The sequence below is a fragment of the Amyelois transitella genome, chromosome 3, assembly GCF_032362555.1.
Source record: "Amyelois transitella isolate CPQ chromosome 3, ilAmyTran1.1, whole genome shotgun sequence".
NCBI lineage: Eukaryota > Metazoa > Arthropoda > Insecta > Lepidoptera > Pyralidae > Amyelois > Amyelois transitella.
The window spans coordinates 5,482,874-5,499,568 of NC_083506.1; the positions used below are offsets into that span (position 1 = coordinate 5,482,874).

At 35.5% G+C, this 16,695-nt stretch overlaps 3 protein-coding genes across 5 annotated transcripts in view; all 3 read right to left on the reverse strand.

Annotated features, from left to right (window-relative positions):
* LOC106138178 (myosin-2 heavy chain) overlaps nucleotides 1-2,438 on the reverse strand; it is a 26,792-nt gene extending 24,354 nt beyond the window's left edge. For 2 of the 3 annotated variants that reach the window (XM_060950586.1, XM_060950581.1), the window contains exon 1: nucleotides 696-2,438. In XM_060950586.1, the coding sequence (XP_060806569.1) occupies nucleotides 696-886 (191 nt within the window). In that variant the 5' untranslated portion in view covers nucleotides 887-2,438. The remainder of the gene's footprint in view (nucleotides 1-695) is intronic. The other variant, XM_060950583.1, reaches the window with a different exon arrangement.
* Nucleotides 2,439-2,523: 85 nt separating this feature from the next.
* On the reverse strand, nucleotides 2,524-11,107 carry LOC106138180 (sialic acid synthase). The gene is made up of 5 exons (XM_013339247.2): nucleotides 10,791-11,107; nucleotides 9,556-9,771; nucleotides 9,069-9,416; nucleotides 4,484-4,634; nucleotides 2,524-3,511 (listed from the first exon to the last, which is right to left on the reverse strand). Exons 1-5 carry the CDS (start codon nucleotides 10,917-10,919, stop codon nucleotides 3,303-3,305), a joined length of 1,053 nt encoding a protein of 350 aa, XP_013194701.1. The 5' UTR covers nucleotides 10,920-11,107; the 3' UTR covers nucleotides 2,524-3,302.
* Nucleotides 11,108-11,266: 159 nt separating this feature from the next.
* On the reverse strand, nucleotides 11,267-15,379 carry LOC106138181 (hydroxymethylglutaryl-CoA lyase, mitochondrial). Its single transcript, XM_013339248.2, has 7 exons — nucleotides 15,264-15,379; nucleotides 15,067-15,145; nucleotides 14,712-14,857; nucleotides 13,864-13,987; nucleotides 13,396-13,608; nucleotides 12,767-12,955; nucleotides 11,267-11,691 (listed from the first exon to the last, which is right to left on the reverse strand). Exons 2-7 carry the CDS (start codon nucleotides 15,133-15,135, stop codon nucleotides 11,419-11,421), a joined length of 1,014 nt encoding a protein of 337 aa, XP_013194702.1. The 5' UTR covers nucleotides 15,136-15,145; nucleotides 15,264-15,379; the 3' UTR covers nucleotides 11,267-11,418.
* Between the last annotated feature and the right edge of the window lie 1,316 nt (nucleotides 15,380-16,695).

Consider the following 16,695-nt stretch of genomic DNA (forward strand, 5'->3'; position numbering starts at 1 on the left):
TAAAGGCTCGACTTTTTGGATTGTCTGAGCTGACCTAAAATCGTACCTACTGCATTTTCAATGTTTACATATTGCGAGATATTGAGCGTGGGTGTAAAATCAGCTGCATCTATTACGAAAAACACAAATTATTGTTCCTTGCGTATGTGATATTAATGGCCTGTTCAACATTGCGTATTTTTGAAACTTTTTGTATTAGTTATTCCAGTCGAGACGAAAATAAGAAGATGGGTTTTTTATTTGCCTATCATAAATCCCTTCTATGTCCAGTCCAGTTGTACCTACAATGTATTCTCTCGTCCACATTCTATTCTAAGTTTGGATATTTGTGAAGTTGACGTTGTTGAAGAAAATGCTGCAGTGCAACTTGTTACCGCTTCTTCTGCATTGACGCCTTGGAAGCGGCAGTAAACTTAATTTTAAGTAATTTATTTGACGTCAACCAATGTTGTGAAACCAAAAGTTTTGACAATTATTAAGCGATATGAAGTATCCTATCCTAATAATGAATAAAAATTTTGAAATTCAAATTCAAATTTTTGAATTTTGAGTTAAAGTAGTTGGAAAAAGGCTTGAACTTTAGGACCCTAACAGTTAAAGCTGTTAGAATAGGAATTTCTTTAGCAAGTTTTTGCCTACAGACCTTTTGGAGTAACGAATGGTTTAAAAGCTAACTTTGTTTGGTGGAGCCTTACCGTGACGCCGGCGAGCTCCACGAGGAAAGGCTGGGCGTGGACGCGGTGAAGTCGTCCTCCTTCTTGCGGCCGCCTCCGTGCTCCTTGTAGTCGCGGAAGCAGCGCTTGCAGCGCGTCGGCCACCGCACCTGCGGGTGGAACCCCAACGGGCACAGCGGGTCGCCCTTCGCCAAAGGATACAAATGATGCATCTTCTCCTTGCACCACACACACTACACAAATGCACTTTACAAATGTCAACGATTTCAATTAAATGCCACTATTTGCACCAAACACCGGTCACATTCCTCATCATTATATATTGTATCATATCGGGACTTGGCAACGTTTCGCACCGAAATCAGGAACATATACGTATTATGTCAATGTTTATGGAATGAGCTTTACGATTCTACTCTAGAAATAATAAATTGAATTAACTAGCAACGCGCTCGGGGAGCACGTTCGTCTGCACCCAACAGTGGCAATAAAAATATCTCGCTGCTAGCACTGAACCGGGCGACCTAAATCGGCCGCAATCCGCGCTATTCCTTAAGACTTCTTAGTGCATATACACAGACACCACCGGCGAGTAAAAGTACACTAATTTTTAAGATGTAGTCGCTAAAACCGTGATTGCTTCGGATTTTATTAGTAGGCAACGTTATAGTGGAAAATGTTAGCGGTATGCGGACTTGAGTAGAGACGGTGGTGGCGGGTAGTAGCGCGGCGCAGGCGGCGGCCGCTCTCCGGGGACTGCGGGCACCACGCCAGCGCTCGCCGCGGCGCTGCGCCACTTATGCTCTATTACACCACATGCCGCTGGACCGCTGTTCGTTGCGATCCTCAATAAAAATAAAACTCGCTATAAAACGTCAAGGAATATCCCCCGAGATCTCGAGACGTTCGCCCGAATGATTTTATGCATGAACCAGTGAACTTAAATGGTATTTAGCATAACAAAATATATTATTTATGTGGTTCCTTTTGATGAAATGCAGGTTTCCGTAAGTACCTGTAAAATAACTGAAGCCGCTTTAGAACTTGAGTTAAAGCGAAAAGAGTTATATTCCTGAATTACGGATTACTTAATAACTTCGCATCGTCAATCAGTTGAAAATTTAAAATACGTTGGTGGGGAAATTCTATATTTAATGATTGGCACGTCATAATATCTTTATGAATAGATGCTTACGTCAAGTGAGTAGGCACTACGACGCATTTTAAATGAGTTAGCATTTATAAGCCACAGAGAGACCTGAAAATATTTGAAAAACAGACGCGAGCGAAGACGGAGATAAGACGTCTGTAGGTACATGCGTGTGCTTGCTAACCTGTTGTTTTTATTTCATTTGTTGAATGCTGTTTCTTCCAAAATAAGTATAAATATAGGTTGCAATTATCAAAGAACTTGCTATCTACTGAAATACAAAACTTATAAAAAAAGATTATTGGATCTCAAGATACTTAACACTAAAAATATACTTTTATAGGTAAGTTTAAAAATATGTTAGCGAAAATATTATCAGAAATAAATTTTATGAGAATTAATAAAAAATAATATAAACCAATGCCTACAAGAAGACAAAATTTACTTCGTTCTTTGAGAAGTACCTACCTCAGTTTTAACTCAGCTAAATTGATGAATAAGTCGTCTAATTTTGGGACTTTTCTTAGAGAGAGAACAATTTCTACAAACATTAATATAATGTGTACTTACACGGTTATCACGCCTCAAAGATAATGTTTATCACTATGAGACATTTTGGTAATTTTTAAATCAGCTGTCAAATCTGAATGCTGTTTATAAGTAATAGGTTTATACTGATGACATGAAAATAAAAAATCATTTTCATTAACTATACTTTGTATTTTGTAGTTCAGATGTTTAAATGTTAACAGAATATAAAAATAATTTACAGCTGAGCGTATATTATAATTCGGTTATACCTATTATGCATTTTTATATGCTATCTAATCATATAAGTATCTTAAAACTAATAAACATCTCAATATTATTGGTATTTATTTATTTAAAAGTCCTTCGTTTCCTTTTATTCCAACAGTTTTTTAAATGCAAGTAATTCTTTTTATGGGAGCCACAAGAGTTTTAAAATAACATATCTTGTTGAACTTAAAAATGGTTCTACTGGCATAGGGTAGTCCTTTATCGCTTATGCAAATTAATTAAATTGTGTTTATTATGGGTATTACTAAAACAGTCTTGAAAATTCGGCTATTCCTTTCAAGTCCTGTGTTTATGAAAAAAATTTGATCATTAGGTAACCCTTAATTCACGCCATTTCAGAAACATTAGGTACATACTATAAAATTTAACAGTTTTGTATATTTTACACATTAGAAACACACAATATAATCTTATATAACAAAAAACTTTATCTGTACCATAAATAGTAATATTGAGCGCAAAATATAATTTAAAAATTGCTTTTATACAAAACATTAATTGAACAAAAAAGACAGACATAAGTCTGCGCAGGTGCTATTATTGTCTGATATTACACCGCCATCTTTACGTGCCCTTACTTTCGATCTATTTTCGTTCCGGGCAGTGTATTCAGTTGATGTATTTAATCAGAAATATATAATCGAAGATTTAATGGCATATCATTGACAAAAGTCTCCTTCGTGGAGAGGTTCATCCTCTTTCTTATCGACCACCAGGGTCTTATAGATGACCTCTTCGAAGTGCAGGGCGTTCAGTCCTTTAGGCTCGGCGACTTTGATCTTCACGTCGCCAGGGTATAATATTTCTCCTTTGTTCTTCGTGCTGCCCATGACGAGAGATTTTTGTAGCTTATCGATGCATGGGATTTCTAAAACAAAATAAGTAAACTAGCTTCACATAAATAACCTAAGCTATCTATACCTGGGTCGGGCCACAGGTTCTAAACTTTAGAGTCTAAAGCAACACCGTTTAAATGCAACGGTGAAAACAATCAAGTAATAATGACTGACGTATTGTTTAGTACGTAATGTTCATCATTGCAATATTTTCTTGAGAAAATTGCACATGTTCATTTCAAAGTTCCTTTTTAGTGGACTAAAATAAATATCTCGTGTTCACTGAAAGAGTTTATAAAAAGTAATATTCCTGGTCATAAAATGAGCTGCGTTTCGAATGGTGAGAATAAAAACTTTTTCTTGCGTGTTTTTATAGTCCCATAATAGGCTTCTAGTTATTTTCGTCCCGGATTTTTAAATCGATAATAAATTTATTCAAAGCTCCAAAATTTTTTACGTAGGTACGCAGTGGTGAAAATAGAATTCGAGTATTTATAGAAAAATATACATCGTGAAGTTTGACGTCAGCATTCTTTAATAACAAAGTTGCTATGCTCTTAGTATTACAAAACATGCTTACTACATAATTATTATTTTTTTTGTAATATTATTTCCTTCTTAAATTCTGGAATTCAGCTGAAGTTAGCGAACTTGCTTTACAGAATTCCTGTAATCCAGCTGTAGTTAGCGAATTGTGTGTTGCGTAACTACTGGAATTCTTCAGGAGTTAGCGAAAGCAGTTTACATAACTCCTGGAATTCATCTGTAGTTAGCGAATGCAGTTTACATAACTCTTGGCATTTATCAGGAGTTAGCGAAATCGGTTTACACAACTTCTAAAATTCATTTTACAGTTTGAATTTTACACATTGCGAGAAACGTACTTGATTAGGGGAATAATATTACTTTTCTTTAAGGGCATGCCGAGACATCAAGGCACTTATCTACTCTTGGAATTCAGCTAGGATTAATGAGCGTGTTTTACAAATTTGCGAGAAACGTACCTGAAGTGACCACTTTCTTGATGGGCGTGCCGAGGGAAGCTTCAATGACACGAACATCTCTCACCAACTGTTGGAATTCAGGCGGTGTTAGAGAGCACACGTGGTCCGTGCCCTTCATTGTTTTGTCCAAAGTTATGTGTTTCTCTAAAACCTGAAAAATTGATTACCGTATAAAAAGACAATAGAAATATTTATCTTAGAAGTTACATAGGCATTTCCTCACATCGTTTGTAAATTGGTTTATAGACTACTAGGCGATACGATACCCGCAACTATGTACGCGTGTAAATGTCTATCAGGGCACTTTATCAGGTGTGTACGTTACCTCCATTAGGTGAGGCATTTTTTATATCTTATGTGAAATTTTAATCAAGAGGAACAAACAACTTTTGCGAAAGCAATGTTTTATTATGAATTTGTTATAAATAATCGTATCTGTATGAATTGTTTAGGAGGGAATCATTCCGTTAACTATTGCTTAAAGACCACTAATTGCAAAATCTGTAATGAACGCCATCACTCACTTCTTCATCCTCAATATCAAGTTTCTTCAATTGTTTCTCAAAATAATGAAAGAGTATCTACAAACGGGCTAGACGAGCCAATTTTAACTTGTTTTAGTAGAGATAACTCACATTCATCAGTGCTGTTACCTACCGCATTGGTAGAAGTTCAATCAAAATCGAATAATAAGCATATAGGCCTTGCACTTGTAGATAATTGTTCACAAGCTTCATTTATTTTAGATTCTTTAGTCAATAACTTAGGTTTAAAGAAAATCCCAGTAAAAAGTAAGATTTTTGGTTTAGGTCATAGATCAGTAGAGTCCAAGTACAAAGTGCTAGTAAAAATGAAATCAACTGTATATCCAAGTGTTGAAATTAAAACTTATGCTTATGTACTTAATGGAATTGGAAATTACATCCCACCAAAAGAAGCAACTTTTCCAGTAGCTAATCCATATTTTAATTTACCTGGTAATATAGATATTTTGTTAGGTGCAGATGTGTATTCACATATAATACAGAATGGATTGATAAAAGAGAGTTCTCGATATCCCACAGCACAACATACAACATTAGGTTGGATTTTGTCAGGTCAAATTAAAGCACAGAATTAAAGAGAACCATGCTATTACGTTTACGAAATGTATTTTGTTTGGTAAACTATTTTAATACTTGCAATTTCTATGTGTTCTAAAAGATAATTCAATCGTACCCATATTCTGTACATTTTATAACTAATTATAAGTTTGATGTTTACAAACATTAGTAGATCCTCACGGTGGGCGGGATAGTTTTAGTTGGTAATAGTTATAATTTTTTATAAGAGTTTGAATAATTGACAATAGGCTATTTTACACCATGTAAAAAAAAATATAAATATGCGTACGTATCTTATAGATTTTGTAAAAAATAAAAGAAAAACATCGATCATTATTCATAAAAGTGCAATATGGATTTTATAATTCAATTTAAAAAATCCTCTTTTTTAATCTGTTCTTCAAAAGTCGAAAACGCTATCCGCCATGTTGGGTACTGACGTGACGTCATACTTTTAGTAAACAAATATCGAATCGAAAACATATTGATGATGTCAGGCTCTGTTTATTTTGTAATTTTAAAATTTCTATCACGTTTTTGGGTTTTTACTCTTTAATAATTTAATAGAATCATGGAAGACGGTTTTGTGAAAGCAGACAATATAAATCTACCGAGGATTAATACGTTGATGGTGGTGAAATTTTTTGCGTCCAATCCCGATTTCTGTTCTGCTGAGTTAAGAAATGTTAAAACAGCGATGTAAGTATTTATTGTATTAAACATTCTCTTACAATACACAATTATAATAGGTAAATTATTACACAACCAATCCAACATAACCTATTTTGGATCTCTTCTTGCTAATTTCAACCAAGTGTTTCTCATTTTAATATCACTTGGCAGTGGAATCCACAATTTTTCTGGTGTTTTTATACTTGTATTCTTGCATTCAGGAACAAGACATCAACAATATGTATTGTAATTCATTATTACAAAAATCTTTTTACTTTAGTCTTACGTAGAGCCGTATTGTTTACTAAAAGTATGACGTCACGAGTCAAAACAGCATGGCGGATGGCGTTTTCGCGCAAAAATACAAAATCATAAATAATAAATCGTTTTTAGAGCACTTTTAGGCTTTAAAAAATTTTAATAAAAATTCTATAGGTATAACACAGTCTCAGGATTGATTTAAAACAGTTTTCAAAAAAGAGTGTAATAGCCTATTCATAACGCTCTTACCAAGAGAGTTCTTTTTTTATAAATAAAGGACAATCTGTCCTTGGTGGGCGTTATGGTCAAACAGGCAGTTAAAATGAGACACAACCTTATTCGTTAGTAGGTAGTACTGGCTGGAAAATAAGTGAAATTAAAAAAAAGGAACAAAAATTGTATGATTAGCGCCAAACCGAATTGAAGTTATTGTTTTATTTTTTAGTCCAACTTATTGATTATATTCTTTTTAAAGTTAGTTAGTTAGTTCATCAGTGCATATTGTGAAAGTGTAAAATATCCTTAAAAGTATTGTGACAATACCGTGCAATCTACATATCTTGTTCTGCAGTTTTCTTCACGACACCTACAAATCCTTCTGGTTGCTTATATTTCATGAAACCTTTATGAGTTCATTAAAAACATACCGCCACAAATATATTCAATACTCGAAGTACAGACAAAGATTTTCTTCTGTTTTATTATAAGTATGTTTGGTATTTATTCAGACATTTCGCGAAGTTATGGTAGACGTTAGGAATATAATACCTATGCTTGATACAATTAACCATAATGAGCAGTCAGAAACTATCCAAAAAGGCTCGACTGGCTGTGCATGGGGGCGTTTTGGTCCCGACATTAATTTATGGGAGTGAAAGTTGGGTATGGCAAAAGAAGCACGAAAGCAGAATAAATGCAGTGGAAATGAGCGCGTTAAGGAGTATGTCGGGTGTGAAATTGAGTGACCGGGTAAAGAACAGCGTGATAAGGGAATGTTGTGATGTGAAAGAAGACGTAGTTACAGGAATAGAAAAGGGTATGTTGAGATGGTTCGGTCATGTGGAGAGGATGAATGAAAACAGGTTGACTAAGCAAATAAAATATAAATATAAATATATACGGGACAAATTACACAGATTGAATTAGCCTCGAAGTAAGTTCGAGACTTGTGTTACGAGATACTAACTCAACGATACTATATTTTACAATAAATACTTGTATAGATAAACATCCAAGACCCAGGCCAATCAGAGAAAGTTCGTTTCTCATCATGCCCTGGCCGGGATTCGAACCCGGGACCTCCGGTGTCACAGACAAGCGCACTACCGCTGCGCCACAGAGGCCGTCAAAAGCCGTCAAAAGCAGATATACAAGGAGAGTGTGGAGGGAAAGGTCGAAGTGGGAAGACCAAGACGAACGTATCTTGATCAAATTAAGGACGTCCTGGTAAAGGGTCAGGTCAAAAGTACCCGAAACCGCCGAGCTTGCATGAAGAGAGTTATGAATGTGGATGAAGCGAAGGAAATATGCAGAGATCGTGGCAAGTGGAAAGAGGTAGTCTCTGTCTACCCCTCCGGAAAAGAGGCGTGATTTTATGTTTTGTTAATAATTTATACACAAAGATGATTCATATCAGAGATATATTGCAGCATGCTTTATTTGGTTAATTGCTTATCTATATCTGGTTAACGCATTTATTTTTTAACTAAATTAAGTTAACACTTACTAGATAATTACAAAATAGTACTATCATCAAATCAAAAATATTTTTGGCATTTATTAACATTAAGTATAAGTGTGGATTACGTTTATATATAATAATAATAATATTTTTTTAAATACTTTTTAAATAATTAATTTCTTCATCATTTTTTTTATGCGAGGATGTAATCTTTTCCACTGAATCACATTTAAAAATAAAACTTGACATTGATTACACATTTGTATTGTGATAAGAGACCTATTTGCTGTTTTTACGATGCATTGTTTTGTTATAACGATTATAAACAACACCTACTTTAAAGTTTCAATGAAATAAACAGTTCATAATGTATAACAACCCATTAGTAAGACAGGAGTATAGTACCTAAGAGCTTCGGTGGTCGAATCGGTAAGGTGCCTGGTTAAAATGCGTGTTGCGCAAAACGGCACGGGTTCGAATCGCACCCCGGCCATGTACCAATGACTGGTTTGAATACTAACCAATATATTCAGATAACAAGATTGTAGCCATGATCGATCCAATATGGGTAAGGTTCCCCTGCAAAGGTTGCGGAAGTCACACGGGAGTCGCTTCGTGTAAAAACCTGACTTACCCAATTCTGGATCCATGCTCAAAGGCATACCCGGGCTCTTCTCCGGAGTGGTGAGGATGCAACCGGGACTTAAGCCAAGAGGAAGAAGATAAGTTAGGTAGGAATCATTACACAACACACAATACACATAATTTCCGGCACATTAAAATAAGATTACTCAATACATCCAGTTTTCTTCATATGCAGGTTTAAATTCTCACGATGTTTTCCATCGCAGACGAAAAAATAACAAACCTTTGCTCCTAAAGCGATTGCGGCTAAAGCGACAGCTGTTCCAATTTCTTGACCAGAATATCCAACAGGGATATCAAAGGTGTTCTTATAATCTTGCAGCACGGTCAGATTGCAATCTTCGTAGGGTACAGGATACGCCGATATGCAGTGCAATAGACAGAAATTCTTGTGTTGTGCTGATATTATGTCGTAAATTGTCTTTACAGCGCTTTTATCTACCATCCCCGTGGATATAATCAATGGCACTTTCTTAGAAGCGGCGTATTTGAGAAACAGCAAGTTGTTTGAGTCTCCCGATCCTATTTTTATGAATGGCACTTTAATATTGACTAGGAAGTCGAACGAGACCTGAAATGTAACAATAGTAAATTGTTTAAAGAAATTTGGCGAATGTTTAAAATTATTAAGCTCAACTTGACCTTTAGTCTTTTAGACTCTATCTACCCAGTAAGGAATAAAGATGTGATTATGTAGACAGTTAACTCACCATGTCCATAGCGGATGCAGTAAATAAAATGCCCACTTCTTGGGCATATTTAAACAGTTCCCTGTACTGATTTTCTGAAAATTCTAGATGTCTCTTGTGGTCCCCATAAGTCTCTCCCCAAGAGTTTGGATTATTATATGGTCTCTCTAAATATTTCTTTGTGAATTTTTCTTTGAGACAAGTTTTTTGAAATTTCACGCAGCTGGCGCCGGCATCCTGAAACATTGATGAAACATGGTAGCTGAACAAAAATTCAACGATAAATATATATAGCATATTTCCAGAGATGATACAAAGGCAAATAGCATTGATGTATGTATTCTTTTAAAAGTTATTTTATTTATTTATAACTCACAACTGTCATTACAGAAAATTAAAGAAGTTATAATTAAGAGATCAATATTTTTTTCTTGTTAATAAGATAACATGAAATATTATGACAAAATTATAACCTATTGTGGTCGCATAAGGAAGATTGCGTATATTTTTTTTCTATCAAGTCGTTTATTGTCTGTTCAGTGTAGTTACTTATGTGTTGTTTGTTTACATCTGTGGAAGACAGCTGGTTATCTCAATACGACAAGTGCCGATTTCTCAACCGTTTGTCACGTTTCCGACTTCAACGTATGAAGTAATCAGAATATATATCTACTTACTTAAATTGTACAGGAATAATATTCTTATTCACAATTTGAATTGTATCATAAGTAGGGTAGGCCCTAAACAGTCGACATGAAACTTGCATAAAGATATTTATAAATGTGGACGAACCAAAAAAAAATTATTTATCTACATCTTTGTAGTCTCTGCCTACTACTTTTGGGATAGAGGCATTACTTTATGTAGATATGTATGTCGATACAATTGGCATAGCAACATCTAGCAATTGTAGATAAAGTTGAAGACCTTGAAAAATAATTCTTGCCACCAATTGAGATCAATTTGTTTGAAAACAAACTTAATTCATTTCAATAAAGAGGCATAGTATGCTTCTACTTAAATTTTGTTTTAGGAAGAGGAAGTTGGTGTTTTTAAGGAACTAAACAGAGAACATAAACACAAATTCAAAATTTGTTGATCCGTGACTTGCGTTTCCAAACAATAACAAAAGCGCGAGAGGCGCTGAAGTAACGTTGTTTTTGTTATTACAGAATTAATGGCGAGAGCACAATGTCTCGTGTCGCTTTTGCTTTGTTTCTTTCTTACGAACAAAGAATCTTAAAACCGACACTTACCTTAGCCGCTTTTATCAACTTTTTTGCAATTTCAATGTCACCTTGGTGGTTTTGTCCTACTTCCGCTATTATAAAACAGGGATTTTTGCCGCCAACTTTGATGTCGTCGGTTATCTTGACTTCAACCATGTTGTCAGCTGTTACGCGCGATCCATAAACACAAACAATGCCGAACCGGCCCTCGGAACAAACTGGACGTAGTGAAGGCAGCGGAAACTTGCTAGCTGTGTATCGCAAGGGTTTGTCGACCCCACTCCCAAGATCACAGCGGGTAAATAAGGTCAATTCAATATAAAACGAGCAGCCCGCTGCGCGTCCGCAGCACTAGTGCGCGCGCGCTTCGTCACGGTACCCAGTCTGCATGGTAATTGATAAAACCGGTAATCGAACGACGCTCACACCAGTAGGACAAACAAAAACAAGTGCCACTTCACACGTAAATAATACTATTTGCTTTCATATAAACGCATAAAAATATTTATTTATCCCTGTTTTAAAGTCACAAATAAAAATAAAATTTAAAAAAATATCAATATTAAATAATAAATAACAATCACGTATATATATATTATGATATGTGTAGTATAGAGTACCTTCATTTACACTTAAACTAAAACATCTTTACAAATCAGAGATCACATTCGGCCATTCTGACAATTTGTTTGCTATCTTTGAACTTATCTCCCAGAGCCCTATTTACTCTGGATTCTGTAGGTTTGCCTAGGAAATTGGAGATGTACCGGCCTGCTTCGACCAGTTTCACCAGATCTATGTTAGTGTTTAGGCCGAGCCCGTACAGGAAGTAGACGAGGTCTTCAGTGGCGAGGTTGCCGCTTGCTCCTCGAGCGTACGGACACCCGCCGAGACCCGATATGGAGGAGTCCACGGTCTTTATTCCAAACTGTAACAAGTTATACTCGAATTATGATCGCTGGAAAGCTCTACAGAACAAAAAATATTTGTATATGTAATACTGAATTTTGAGCTAACATCGGGACTACGCTATTACGAGACCGGGATTGAAATAGTTTTTAAAACGTCTTAGATCCTACACGTATTGCTTAAGATATTCAAAATACTTGCACGAAAGTATAAACCATTTAGGACAGAAAAGTTGAATTCTCAAAATGTTGGGAGTTTGCAAAATAAGAATTTTCAGAAAGATTGATCCCAAAATATTGAATAACATTTCGCCAAAATTTTACAAACTCGGGGCATAAGATATTGATGGAATAAATAGAAGTAATAGCGATATTGTTATCTAAGATTGCGCGACAAAACAGGATTTCTATACATATCTCAGTGATGCAACAGTCGCAAAGGAGGGTGTGTTGAAAAAACTCGCTATACGCTTTGTTGACAACAGATGTCTCAGTATCGTATAAATATGAACAATCATTGGTTATTATAGTGATAAGAAGCGCGATAAGAGGTTTATCAGTCAAATTCTTTATGTGGACTTCGAGTTGATATTTCTGGAAATAATAATATAACTGAGGCATAGATTAGGTGTTTACCACGGATTCATCTGTATTTAAATTGCATGAAAATAAAATTCGGTTTTACAAAGAAGACTGACAAATGATGACTGACACCACTCCTCAGAGGTATCAGCTGTTTGGCCTATAGTTAAAGCATAATATCAATAAATTCGGAAGGTAGCTTAGTTAAAGTGTGCATAGAAGTATAAAACTACAGAATATCTTTTTAGACTTTTTGTAATTATAAAAGAAACTTATTATAAAACTATAATAGAATATAAATAAAACAAACTTATATAACTTATTAATTATTATTATGTTCGGTTTCTTTTATAAATAAGTCGGTCACCTATTCCGTTTCTGCACAAAAAGGTGTTATAAAGTGAAATCATTAACTGTGCTCATTGACACACAATTTACATAAAAATTAAAATAATATTTTCGTGTCGTCTCGTAATTATAATCGATAACCATTATCGTTGCATGAAAAATTACCTCCAGTCCAGCCAGTAAGTTGGAGAGGCCCTGGCCATAGGTGTCGTGAAAGTGAAGGGCGAGTTTATCAGGGGGCGCCGCTGAGAGAACCTCCTTCAACAGGCGGCGCACAGAGCCGGCGGTGCCCACACCTATCGTGTCCCCGAGGGACACTTCGTAACACCCCATGTCGAGAAGATTTTCGGTTATCTAAATAAAAGATACATACATACATACCTATATAATTTTTATCCGTTATGGGGTAGATACAGCCAACAGTTTCGGAAAGACTGAGCGACTACATTCAGCTATATGGGTCAATAACAGATAAAAGATGATCACTCTAAACCCAAATATGTTGAAATTGTGAAGATGTGGAGTACCAGTCCACTGTTACAATGCGTTACTACTGCCTTATTAGAAATGTATTGGATCAGTGCAATCGCAATTAACGTGCGACAACTGGGTGCCCTGCGTGTACAATAGCAGTAAATATCAAATACCCATTTAAAACAATGATAAATAGCCAATCTGTGTCCATCTAATTGTTTATTTTGCTTACTTTTCTGACATATGATAGCATAATCGGGTTGTACCTTTTTTATGAAGATAATTTTGAGAGATCTTAGTAAGAATTAAAGTAAAATTACCTTTGCAATAACTTTAGGGCTAACTGGTCCGTCATAAGGGCACCCTACTACACATGAGACATAGCCTCGAACTCGCAGGCCATCCGTCACAGCTTGGTCGGCCACATCTTTGAATCGCCTCAAGCCTTCTTCCACTGAACAGTTTAAATTCTTTTGAGAGAAGCCCTCTGAGCCAGCCGGAAAAATGGCCACTTCATCCACATTGCATTCTTTCTGTTAGAACACATTTAAAAATAGAGTAAAACAGTGAGAAAGTGGAATATGCAATAGATAGCTTATATGCTTTTTTAAATTAATTAAATACTATCTATCTTTGTGGTAATTAGATTCTTCTTCATAACTCCCACTGCTGTAATCCAAATGATTTAGGTACCTCTGTAAAGGTTGCAGTGGTCAGAGGCGAGTTGTTCTGTTTAAATGTATGTATAAACTTTAACTATACTGTCACTAAAAGGGAAGTGATCTTACAGCAATTCCATAGCCCTTCAGATTTGGGACTAAAACTGGGTAATTGACACCTGGCACTCTATTTAGCTTCTTCATAACCTCTGCACCATCACTCATCTGTTTAACCCATTTTGGACTGACAAAACTGCAAAAAAAAAATTCATTTTAAGGTATGTTCTTCCTTGGCCATAGCCTTTTGAAAGTTGTGCAAGACCACAAAAAGAATATGAATCAGTTTATACAGACTCATGGAGCAAATTACAGCCAAAGACTACAGAAGCACCCAAATCATGGCTGCGGCATTGGCGATGCATCTTATACTTCATAACTACACACCCCTGTGTGCTTCTAGTAATAAAGTGACTGATAAGTTACGAAAAAAGTAAAAATTCTTTATTTTCAAGTACTTTTCGTCAAAGAACTATTATAAGTCTTGTTATCTAAATGGTAGATTTTAGAGAAAATATTAAACACTAGCTTATGCCCACACTTAGTTTTTTTGTGGCAGCATGATTTTTGACAATAAGTCATTCCTATAGTTTAGCTGGGCCAACATGACTCTGTATCAGGTGTGTTATTTTGGTGAACAACTTTTAAGTTAAAGCATCAGTTAGCATCAGTTCTTTTATTATTGTAGTCTAGCAGGATCATCATGGTTCTCCATCTGGTGTTCCAGTTTTGCCCAGGCTTTACAGATGTACAACAAGTTTCATACAAATCCATCCAGTAGTTCTGGAGATAAGCATGTAGATTGTTTTCAAATTCTTACTTTATTACTGTTTCTTCATTGCCAACTGCCATTTGTTTTTATGTTTGCAGTGCACAGGAATTATAATATAGATAAGTCAAACATGCAACATCTTAAATACCTAGCTGATTCTATATCCCTTAAACCCGCTGCAGCTAATTTGTCTATCAACTGAAGTTTTATATCAGTGGGTACAAATTTAGACTCATTCTGTAGGCCATCTCTAGGTCCAACTTCATATATCCTGATCTCAGATGTGTGTGAAGTCTGAAAAAAAGATTAGTCTAGCATTGTTGTGCTTATACCAACCACGAAGTCAGTTGAAATAAAAACTAAAAACAACATCAGAGAGCCGAAGAAAATCTTTGATTTGAAACAAGGGACGATATGACGAAGACTACAAAGTCAATATATGTGTTTTTTATACAATCAATTTGTAACAGGCAGTCTATTTGCAAAGAAATTTATTTGCTTACCGCATATCGATTCAAATGAATCCTTCCAGCACTTTTTAAAGAATTAATGAATCTCAGAATTGAAAACATAGTCGCTTCACTGAAAAGGCAAATACCACAATTGTTTATATTACATTAATAATTTGATACCCTGCGAGACATACTTATATATCAAGATAAACATTAAAACAAACAAAATTCTCTTTCGAGATAACTACCGAAATAAAAAACAACAAAATTAACCGCGAGAAATTTAAATGAAAAACATGACAAACATGACTGAACTGAAAGAAAACAATCCATTCGATGACAAATAAGACATTATGACAATGACAACAATTGGAAAATAAAGAATTTCGATTTACAGTAAATGATTATCAGAATTTTATCTAAAATAATCAAAACGAAGAATAATCGATTATCGAATAGTAATGTTTTTAAATATATATATTTTCGATATACAGAAAATAAATTGTTAGAATATGCAATATAAAGAATTATTTAATACAGATTTTGTTTACTTATAAGATTCAAGATACAAAAATAATTTGTATGAGAATATTACCGCTATTGTGGTATCGCTCGCTTCGCTCGCTCTCCTCGCGTGGTTTGGTATATATAGACCCTAACGCTCGTCGGTTTGCCGTACATACACCACGTTCGCCGGCGAACGCGAAGAAGTAGGACTAGTGGCAGGTTCACTAGGTACCGCCCCGCGGTGGCACCCGGTGGATCCGCCACTTAGTCGGCCCTTATGGCAGTTGAACACTAGGTTCAACCTACTCGGGTGGCGCCAAAGCCGAGGTTCGTCCCACTTTGGGAACCCTTTGAGCTGCCACTGCGTTGGCAGGAGGCCCTTCAGGCCCCGCCATTAAAAGTCCGGTTAAGTTGTAAAGCCCATCAGGCAACGAGTCATTTCATAAAAAAAAAACCTCAGTTTGCTTTGACAACTTACTCTCTCTGCCAGCCATTTTCCATAAAATAATATAAGTAGTCTACCCATACCTAAAAAGCGGAAATATGCCGATAAAAATGATCGTATTGATTGCATTCTAAATTTTCATTTTCATATATATCTAAACAGTATTCTTTCTAAGAGAATTCTACTTATATAGTTTTTTTAAGTAAAAAATTATATAAGGAAATTATTTGAACTGATTTTCAGAGAAAGTTGAAACAATAATCCAAGAAATGAATTTACGTGTGGTTCCTGGCACCAATGAAAAAAAGAATAGGACCACTCCATCTCTTTCCCATGGATGTCGTAAAAGGCGACTAAGGGATAGGCTAGCAACCTGTCACTATTTGAATCTCAATTCTATCATAAAGCCAAATAGCTGAACGTGGCCATTCAGTCTTTTCAAGACTGTTGGCTCTGTCTACCCCGCAAGGGATATAGACGTGACAATATGTATGTATGTAAATGAATTTATGATAACAGAATATTCTATGAAAAATTTTCTTATTATACTTTAAATTTTTATAAAATTGTAAATATCTCAAAAAATCACTTAATAATTTTCATATCTTTGCATGCCATCGACCACTAGTTGCTAGTCTTCGGTCGGTCAATCCAATTGGTCAGACCTAGGTCATGCGACGAAGTCTGCACGCTACACGGGCCCAAAGTTTAGTTCGACTGACAATACT

Excerpts from the sequence above, each read along its gene's own strand:
- LOC106138180 (XM_013339247.2), bottom strand. The coding sequence starts at position 10,919 with ATGGTTGAAGTCAAGATAACCGACGACATCAAAGTTGGCGGCAAAAAT. Across the intron at positions 9,417-9,555 it reads CTGCATCCGCTATGGACATG|GTCTCGTTCGACTTCCTAGT; the intron begins GTGAGTTAACTG and ends GTTACATTTCAG. Across the intron at positions 4,635-9,068 it reads CAATCGCTTTAGGAGCAAAG|GTTTTAGAGAAACACATAAC; the intron begins GTTTGTTATTTT and ends TCAATTTTTCAG.
- LOC106138181 (XM_013339248.2), bottom strand. The coding sequence starts at position 15,135 with ATGTTTTCAATTCTGAGATTCATTAATTCTTTAAAAAGTGCTGGAAGG. Across the intron at positions 14,858-15,066 it reads TTCATTTGAATCGATATGCG|ACTTCACACACATCTGAGAT; the intron begins GTAAGCAAATAA and ends TCTTTTTTTCAG. Across the intron at positions 13,988-14,711 it reads AGGGATATAGAATCAGCTAG|TTTTGTCAGTCCAAAATGGG; the intron begins GTATTTAAGATG and ends TTTTTTTTGCAG.